At 41.1% G+C, this 10,613-nt stretch overlaps 1 protein-coding gene across 3 annotated transcripts in view; it reads right to left on the bottom strand.

Annotated features, from left to right (window-relative positions):
• Positions 1-10,613, bottom strand: part of LOC143283067 (parkin coregulated gene protein-like) — a 16,951-nt gene continuing 6,338 nt past the window's right edge. For 2 of the 3 annotated variants that reach the window (XM_076589092.1, XM_076589090.1), the window contains exons 3-5: positions 7,755-7,926; positions 5,016-5,168; positions 1-3,040 (exon numbers count right to left, since the gene is read on the bottom strand). In XM_076589092.1, coding sequence (XP_076445207.1) covers positions 2,880-3,040; positions 5,016-5,168; positions 7,755-7,926 — 486 coding nt within the window. In that variant the 3' untranslated portion in view covers positions 1-2,879. The remainder of the gene's footprint in view (positions 3,041-5,015; positions 5,169-7,754; positions 7,927-10,613) is intronic. The other variant, XM_076589091.1, reaches the window with a different exon arrangement.

Below are 10,613 nucleotides of genomic sequence, written 5' to 3'. Positions count from 1 at the left end.
GTGTGTGTGTGTGTGTGTGTGTGTGTGTGTGTGTGTGTGTGTGTGTGCTATTAGCAGCCAAGTTTGTGCCTAATTAGTACCTTGTTCAAATGGAAAAAAAACAACAACAACAAACAATAGCCAGTAAAAGACAAGACACAATCCCAAAACATGTACACCCAAACATGACTACAAAAAAGATAATATCACTAATGCAAGGTTACAATTTTCTAGACAAAGTGGACCGCAAAGGACACATATAACCAGTACACACAGCATGCACTAAAGCACTCATATAAATGATTTTAAAAAAATATTCCCAAAGTCATTGCCCTTTATATGGTAGAAAAAAAAAACCCACAAAAACCAGTCAAAATATACATTGATAAGGCCCCCTGTCCATTCTCCAAAACTTCTCCCACATAAAAACAAAATATATCTTTAAATATCAAACAACTATCACAAAAAAAAAGTCTCATGGGAAAAACCAAACCAAACTGATAGTCGTGTGTCATGTTTTCATATGGCAATACTTGTATGGAATGTACTGGCAACCACAAGAAACAGACCATCATAGTCCATTGCTTCAAAACACACGCACACACACACACACGCACACACACACACACGTGCAAATGCAGAAAAAAACAAACAATGAACAACAATGACAATGCTGACAACCAGATGAGCAATAGATGGCCATTCCCTGGTTGTAAGCATTGGGAATGTTTTTTTCCATGGAACCTCAGCATTCCTTTAAAATATACCCCCTGGAATGCTTGACAATCAATGAGACTGACACCTGTAGTAGTATTTCTTGGAAAGAAAAGTATTATGACACAGTGAATCACAAATGAAATTAGCTGTAAAGGGACAAAAGAATGCTTAAAAAAACAACAACAACAAAAAAACCCAGAAAAAAAACAAAAGGTATATGGAGTGATAGAAAGTGAGGCAAACAGGGAGATCAATTACAGATCGAAAATTAAGAATATATATTCCCCTACCCGCACACCTGCCCTCCCCCCCCCCCCCCTCACCCCAAAAAACCACAGATAGACAGAAAGATGAATATGCTTGGCACTGCATTGTGGCAATGCGCTCTCCCTGGGAAAAGCAGCCCAAAAATTTCATACAGAAAAAATCTGTTGTGACACACACAAAAAGTAATACAGTACAATAGAGATGATAAATAAAGGCAGATACATGGATATACTGAAAAAAACAACAACAAAACCCCCCCAAAAAAAACCAACAACCGTGAAATAGGAAATACACAAACTGTCTGACCAGAGTATTTCCATCCCCTCAGTCCCTTCCGACCATCACAGACACTGCTTATGAACAATGTACAAAACATTATATAGCACACCACGCTCTCTTCACCAACTGTTTCACATTCATCTCATCTCACCTGCTGCTCTGCACTTTCAAGATGAGCTTACATCAAAGCAGATCTTCAGCTGGGGGCACTTCGGTAGATGAGAATGTTAGAATTAAAAATAGAAGAAAAAAAAAAAAAAACAACAACAAAGAGAGTTGAAAGCAAATACAGACAGAAGATGGATATTTCAAATCATTTATTTGGTTGATACACACACACAAATCACTCTTATACAGAGTATCTGTTTCAAAACAATTCACCACCACAATTCGCCTTCCACCTAAAAAAAAAAAAAAAAAAAAATGAAGCTTGATCTTTAAAACAGTTTCAGTTTCAAGATGTCAAGGCATGCAGAATGATCATATATATATATATATATATATATATATATATATATATATATATACACATATATGCTACACAACATCTCCTTTAAAACACCAAACCTTTTCTAATGAGTCAGAGATGATATTGCTGTAAGACATGTCTTTGTCCAAGGCAAGACCAGCGGGTGCACAAACACACAGACATGCTGCGTCATCAGGCTGCACAGGTGAGTGACATATCGCACTGACCCCTTTCGAGAGTGCAGGTGGGGAACTACATTGAAAGAAAGCATCCGTTAAATCACCTCATGCTGCTGATTTCAGAACCTGAATTTCTAGACACCACTTTCCTGTAACAGAAAAAATAATGAAAGGGTGCATTCTTCTGTGGAAACCAAAAAAAAAAATCACTGTCATTACAAATGCACCCTCTCTGGCATGTGCAAGAGTTTCCTCCCTTGGTGAGGTGCTTCATTTGGAAGTTGTAGGATTTATTTCTGAAAATAAGGACAGGGGGGGGTGGGGGTGGGGGGGAAACACAACATATATATATATATAAAGAAGGATTCATAAAACCAAAGCTGTAGCATCTAGGTTGTTTGTAATGTACACATACACATAAATAATTCTATTAACTAAAATGGGTTTGAAAAAAAAAAAAAAAATGTTAGGGAAACACAGTATCAAATAAAGAAGTGAAACACAAAGAGGAGGTATAATACGGTCGTCATCATCATCATCATCATTTCCCCTGTCTGACATAGAACCACTGGACAATGGCCATTAGTAAATTTATCGAAAAACTGAGTTACACAAAAACACGAAACAACAATACAATGATGAGACACGCACTTAAACAGACTCTCATTAAACTCTTCACATACAGCTCTTCTTGTAATTCATGAAGAGATCACAAACAAATGAAAAGAAAAGAAAAGAAAAAAAAAAAAAGGAATGAGCGAGTTTGGCCCTTCCATATCACAATACATAATCTAAAAAAAATAAAGGCCATAAATACAAAGGTGACCACAAAAAACACACCACAAAAACAACAACAAACAAACAAAAAAGTATTAAAAAAAGAAAAAGAAAAAAAAAAGGCCTTCAATAAAACAAACCACACACACACACACAAAAATCCTATTGCGATGTGTGTACCCTTGACGGCTGGAATAATGCCAAGTGTCCTCTCAGTTGAGCATGCAGGACTCGTAGGTCGGGATCATGTACTTGATGTTGATGAAGGCATCGTCCCCACCGTGGCGCTCAAAGACCTCCAATGTTTCCTGAATCAGGTCACCCACGTTCTCTCTCTTCTGCTGGCTGTAGTCAATGCCGTCGCCCAAGTTCACTGGGTGTGCAAAAACCAAAAAGGCAAACACTGTATTGTATTTGTATTTGTATTTCTTTTTATCACAACAGATTTCTCTGTGTGAAATTCAGGCTGCTCTCCCCAGGGAGAGCGCGTCGCTACACTACAGCGCCACCCATTTTTTTGTATTTTTCCTGCGTGCAGTTTTATTTGTTTTTCCTAACGAAGTGGATTTTTCTACAGAATTTTGCCAGGAACAACCCTTTTGTTGCCGTGGGTTCTTTTACGTGCGCTAAGTGCATGCTGCACACGGGACCTCGGTTTATCGTCTCATCCGAATGACTAGCGTCCAGACCACCACTCAAGGTCTAGTGGAGGGGGAGAAAATATTGGCGGCTGAGCCGTGATTCGAACCAGCGCGCTCAGATTCTCTCGCTTCCAAGGCGGACACGTTACCTCTAGGCCATCACTCCACTTGTATTGCATCATATTGCATTGTATCATATTCTGCTGCATTGTACTGTACCATACTGCATTATATCATACTGTTCTGTACTGTACTCTATTGTACTGAATTGTATTATATTCTGTTGCACTGTACTGTACTGTACTGTATTATATTGAATTGTATTATATTGTATTGTATTTTATTATATTGTATTGTAATGTATTGTTCTGTACTTTATTGTATCATACTGAATTGTATTATATTCTGTTGCATTCTGTTGCATTACATTGTACTTTATTGTATCATACTGTACTGTACTGTACTGTACTGTATTGATATTACTGTATGTGCCACTACCTATTTCTCTGTGTGAAATCCTGGGTGCTCTCTCTGGAGAGGACTAAAATTTTTAAAAAATTCAAAAAGAAAAAAAAAAGGGTAAGAAAAATTTAGAAAAAGGAAAAGGGACAGGGAAAGGAGTGGAATAGATGCCTGCACAGACACACACACACACACACACACACACACACACACACACACACACACACACACACACACACACATATATATATATATATATATATATATATATATATATATATATATATATATATATATATATATACAGAGAAAAACACAACTTATACAAACACCAATTTGCAGTCTCACAGACAGCTCAGACAAATCCCTCCCCACCAAGAAAAGACAACACACACACACACACACACACACACACACACACACACACACACACACACACACAGAAAAAAACATAACATACACAAGCACCAATTTGCAGTCTCACAGACAGCTCATATACAACCCTCCCCACCAAATTACACACACACACACACACACACACACACACACACACACACACACACACACACACACAGAGAAAAAAACATAACATACACAAGCACCAATTTGCAGTATCACAGACAGCTCATATACAATCCTCCAAACCGAAACACACACACTCACACACACAACACACACAGACACACAACAGAAAAACATAACCTACACAAGCACCAATTTGCAGTCTCACAGACAGCTCAGACAAAACCCTCCCTATCGAAACACACACAAACACACACACACACACACACACATTTCACACAAAGAAATGTGTTGTGACAAAAAGAGTAATACAATGCAATACAATGCAATGAAATGCAATGCAATGCAATACAATTCAATCTAATCCAATGCAATACAATTCAATCCAATCCAATGCAATACAATGCAATGCAATGCAATGCAATGCAATGCAATGCAATACAATACAAAGTATGATTTTCGATTAATGTTGTACCTTTTTATGTACTCTTCCCCCACATATTTCTTGTAACCCCAGTACGCTTGGTAATAAAGACATATTGTCTATTCTATTCTAATACAATACCATACCATACCATACAATACCATACAATACAATACAATGCAATGCAATACAATGCAATACAATACAGGACCTACGGTTCTTGTTCTTGAAGACGCAACAAGAGTAATACAACACAATGCAATGCAATGCAATACGATACAATACAACACCGGACTTACGGTTCTTGTTCTTGAAGATGTTGAGGACGGGCAGGATCTGGCGATAGTAGGGAACCAGGGCCTCGCCCACCATGTCTGCTGACACCACCAGGTGCTGCAGGATCTTTAGGACCGTGCACATGCATCTCTTGGCGTCTCTCTTGCTCAAGGCGTCTGCCCACACGTGCGCACACACACACACACACACACACACACAAACACACACATACACTTGCTTTATACTGTTATAGGGATGTTTAATTCATTGTTATAATTCATGTTGTAATTCATGGTTAGTCAGGACCGTGCACATGCATCTCTTGGCGTCTCTCTTGCTCAAGGCGTCTGCCCACACGTGTGCACACGCACACACAACACACGCACACACACAAACACACACATACACTTGCTTTATACTGTTATAGGGATGTTTAATCCATTGTTATAATTCATGTTGTAATTCACGGTTAGTCAGGACCATGCACATGCATCTCTTGGCGTCTCTCTTGCTCAAGGCATCTGCCCACACGTGTGCACACGCACACACATTACACACACACACACATATATACACATACACTTGCTTTGTACTGTTATAGGGATGTTTAATTCATTGGAACAAACACGTCTGCACTCTTTACCACTGTTGTGTTTTGTCATGCTGTCCCGTGCTGTGCTGTGCTGTGCTGTGCTGTGTTGTGTTGTGTTGTGCTGTACTGTCCTGTGCTGGGTTGTATGTGCTGTGCTGGGCTGTGCTGGGGGGGAGGGAGGACGGCTGCCCCACAAACACGTCTGCACTCTTCACTACTGTTGTGTTTTGTCATGCTGTCCCGTGCTCTGCTGTGCTGTGTTGTGTTGCGTTGTGCTGTACTGTACTGTGCTGTGTTGTAATGTGCTGCATTGTGCTGGGTTGTATGTGCTGTGCTGTGTTATGCTGGGTGGAGGGAGGAGGGCTGCCCCAGAAATTCCTCTGTACTCTTTACAAACATGTCTACACTCTTGACTATTGTTGTGTTTCGTTGTGCTGTGCTGTGCCCCACAAACACGTCTACACTCTTTACTATTGTTGTGTTTCGTTGTGCTGTGCTGTGCCCCACAAACACGTCTACACTCTTTACTATTGTTGTGTTTCGTTGTGCTGTACTTTTGTTGTGTTTCGTTGTGCTGTGCTGTGCCCCACAAACACGTCTACACTCTTTACTATTGTTGTGTTTCGTTGTGCTGTGCTGTGCCCCACAAACACGCCTACACTCTTGACTGTTGTTGCGTTTCGTTGTGCTGTGCTGTGCCCCACAAACACGTCTACACTCTTTACTATTGTTGTGTTTCGTCGTGCTGTGCTGTGCCCCACAAACACGTCTACACTCTTTACTATTGTTGTGTTTCGTTGTGCTGTGCTGTGCCCCACAAACACACCTACACTCTTTACTATGGTTGTGTTTCGTTGTGCTGTGCTGTGCCCCACAAACACGTCTACACTCTTTACTATTGTTGTGTTTCGTTGTGCTGTGCTGTGCCCCACAAACACACCTACACTCTTTACTGTTGTTGTGTTTCGTTGTGCTGTGCTGTGCCCCACAAACACACCTACACTCTTTACTGTTGTTGTGTTTCGTTGTGCTGTGCTGTGCCCCACAAACACGTCTACACTCTTGACTGTTGTTGTGTTTCGTTGTGCTGTGCTGTGCCCCACAAACACGTCTACACTCTTGACTGTTGTTGTGTTTCGTTGTGCTGCGCTGTGCCCCACAAACACGTCTACACTCTTGACTGTTGTTGCGTTTCGTTGTGCTGTGCTGTGCCCCACAAACACGTCTACACTCTTGACTGTTGTTGCGTTTCGTTGTGCTGTGCTGTGCCCCACAAACACGTCTACACTCTTGACTGTTGTTGCGTTTCGTTGTGCTGTGCTGTGCCCCACAAACACGTCTACACTCTTGACTGTTGTTGTGTTTCGTTGTGCTGTGCTGTGCCCCACAAACACGTCTACACTCTTGACTATTGTTGTGTTTCGTTGTGCTGCGCTGTGCCCCACAAACACGTCTACACTCTTGACTGTTGTTGCGTTTCGTTGTGCTGCGCTGTGCCCCACAAACACGTCTACACTCTTTACTGTTGTTGTGTTTCGTTGTGCTGCGCTGTGCCCCACAAACACGTCTACACTCTTTACTGTTGTTGTGTTTCGTTGTGCTGCGCTGTGCCCCACAAACACGTCTACACTCTTGACTGTTGTTGCGTTTCGTTGTGCTGCGCTGTGCCCCACAAACACGTCTACACTCTTGACTGTTGTTGCGTTTCGTTGTGCTGTGCTGTGCTGTGTTATGCTGGGTGGAGGGAGGAGGGCTGCCTCACAGATTCCTCTGCACTCTTTACTACTGTTGAGTTCTGCTGTGCTGTGCTGTGTTGTGCTCTGCTATGTTGTGTCGTGTTACGTTGTGCTGTGCTGCGTTGTGCTGGGGGGAGGGAGGAGGGCTGCCCCTCAAACACATTTGCACTCTTTACTACTGTTGTGCTGTGTTGTGTTGTGTTGTGTTGTGCTAGGGGGTGGGGGAAGGAGGGGAGGGGGAGGAGGGCTGCCCCACAAACATGTCTACACTCTTTACTATTGTTGTGTTTTGCTGTGCTATGCTGTGCTGTGTCCTGTTGTGCTGCACTGTATTGTGCTGTGCTATGCTGTGCTGTGTCCTGTAGTCCTGTAGTACTGGGAAGAGACAGAGAGAGAGAGAGGGAGAGAGAGAGAGGATGGAGGCTGCTGCTCACTTTTGATGGGGATGATGAGCTGGGGAATGACGGGCAGGATCTTACTGCCCCCGTGCTCCAGCATGTCGTGGACCCCTTGTCGGGCAAAGAACTCCCAGGGGTGCTCCGTCTCACACAGGCCATCGAAGAACAAAGGCAGGTAGTGGTGGTAGTCCAGCTTCTCAATCTCCACCTGAAACAAAAGAAGAAGTTGGTTTTTTTTTATGATTTGTTTGTTTTTGTTGCCATGTTTTTTGGGTTTTTTTGTTGTTGTTGGTTTTTTGGGGTTTGTTTTTTTTTTTTGGGGGGGGGGGGGAGGTGAGGGGGGGGGGGGGGGTGTAGTTAAGATGCTCAATTTCCACCTGAAAGAAAAAGAAGTTTTTTGTTTTTTTTTGTTTTGTTTTTTTTCAATATTTTTTATTCAGACAAAGGTTTACAGATACAGAATTTATATGTTTTGTGCATCAGAAAGTATAGGGTAAGCATATAATTAAGTTCTCTAGTACTGATAAATCTATAACAGCAAATCAATATATGTTCAATGGCAAAATTCCAAGGTAGCATTGTGTAGCTTAATCTTGTATCAAACAGTTATAAAGTGCCCATTTTTCCACAAACTTGTTATATTCCACAGTTATGTTGAAGGCATACTTGTCTACTTCATATGCCTGGGTTTTTTAATTGTTTGCTTGTTTTCTTACCATGTTTTTTTTTTTTTTTTTTTTTTTTTTTTTTTTTTTTTTTTTTGCTGTTGTTCTTGGTTGGGTTTTTTTGGGGGTGGGGGGGGTGAGGAGTGGGGGTGGGGGATTAGGGGGGGGATCTTTTATTTGACCTCACACTAGTAATTGCCTCATTCCCATCTTCTGAGGCACTGTAAGTGTGTTTGACTTCTTTTTCCATTCAGTTATTTTACAGAGTACAGTGATCAGAGTTCAAATAGGGTACCTAAATTCAGCTGGTGAAGACTGAAATGACGGAAGAACACGGACTGGGCCCTGCCTTCTTAATGCCATGCCTTGGACATGGTGAATATCAAATCACTGCCCTGAAAAGGGCGAGAGTAACTGAGACATGTGCTTGTGTGGGACTGTTAATATGCTGTGTTGCTTTATTTCAACTGCAACTGCTGCTTTTGTTTTCATTATATTTTAGAATTACTTTTCGTCCCAACAGATTTCTTTGTGTGAAATTCAGGCTAGCCAGGTCTAGAGAAATCCGATTCACCCCACAGTGCACACTCAGTTTTGCAGGATGTATGACAGAGGTTTGCTAACACTTGTAACACAAGAATTCAGGCAACCAGGCAAAAGACTTATCAATCAAACTTCCACATTCTATACTTTACACACACACACACACACGCACACACACACACACACACTACATTATATTCTTTTCTTCTTTTTGTTTCTTTTTTTTTATAGTGTTTTTCTTCTTTTTTTTTTTTTTTTTTTTTTTTAACAGTCTGTGACGACATTGGTCATATGACGTATGGGTTTGCATTGTCTCAAAATATGTCATTGCCATGTTTGTTACATGGTGTCCACCCACAGCTAACTCTGTATTATGACCACAAAAGAAAGATGCTGATGGATAAACGCAGGAATTGTGGAGCTGATGGATGAGAGAAGAGGGATCAAAAATGTATTTTAAATACTTTAGGCTTTCTCTGTACCTTCTTCCATTTTCATAGAAATAGTTACCTACCTCTTGCAAGTGAAAAGATATTATTTGTAATTGTATACAAATAATTTGTATTTGTATTTCTCTTTTTATCACAATAGATTTCCCTGTGTGAAATTCGGGCTGCTCTCCCAGGGAGAGCGCGTCGCTACACTACAGCGCCACCCATTTTTTTGTATTTTTTCCTGCGTGCAGTTTTATTTGTTTTTCCTACCGAAGTGGATTTTTCTACAGAATTTTGCCAGAAACAACCCTTTTGTTGCCATGGGTTCTTTTATGTGCGCTAAGTGCATGCTGCACACGGGACCTCGGTTTATCATCTCATCCGAATGACTAGCGTCCAGACCACCACTCAAGGTCTAGTGGAGGGGGAGAAAATATCGGTGGCTGAGCCGTGATTCGAACCAGTGCGCTCAGATTCTCTCGCTTCCTAGGCGGACGCGTTACCTCTAGGCCATCACTCCACTCCAAACAGGTAACACAAGATTACAGCCAACCAAGCTATGACTGATCAGACAAAATTCACATTGTATACTTAGGCTTTCTCTGTACCTTCCATGCAATCTTGTGAACAGAACTATACATATAACACAAGAACACAGCCCAGCAGGCTTAAGAATAATAAAAACAAACTGTCACATTCTACACTTCAGGCTTTCTCTCTCACTACCTTTCAAGGGTCTTGTTAAAAACAGTGTCACATTCTACATTTCAGAATTTCTCTCTCTTAGTCTCTAACCTTTCATGCGATCTTGTTGAAAACAAAGTGTCAAATTCTACCCTTTAGGCTTTCTCTCTCTCATAGTCTCTACCTTCATGCGATTTTGCTGAAAACAAAATGTCACATTCTACATTTCAGAATTTCTCTTCGTCTCTACATTCCAAGCCATCTTGTTGAAAACAGTGTCACAATCTGTTCTTAAGAATTTCGCTTTATATCTACCTTTCAGCAATCTTGTTGAAAACAAACTGTCACATTCTACACTTCAGGCATTCTCTCTCACTACCTTCCACGCAATCTTGTTGAAAACAAAGTGTCACATTCTACATTTCAGAACTTCCCTTAGTCACTACCTTCCAAAGCGATCTTGTTGAAAACAGTGTCACAATGAACACTGCAGAATTTCTCTTAGTATCTACCTTTCAGTGATCTTGTTGTAAACAACTGTCACATTCTACACTTTAGGCTTTCTCTTT

This window comes from Babylonia areolata, chromosome 6 (assembly GCF_041734735.1).
Source record: "Babylonia areolata isolate BAREFJ2019XMU chromosome 6, ASM4173473v1, whole genome shotgun sequence".
Lineage (NCBI taxonomy): Eukaryota > Metazoa > Mollusca > Gastropoda > Neogastropoda > Buccinidae > Babylonia > Babylonia areolata.
This window is presented reverse-complemented; position numbering and strand designations above follow the sequence as displayed.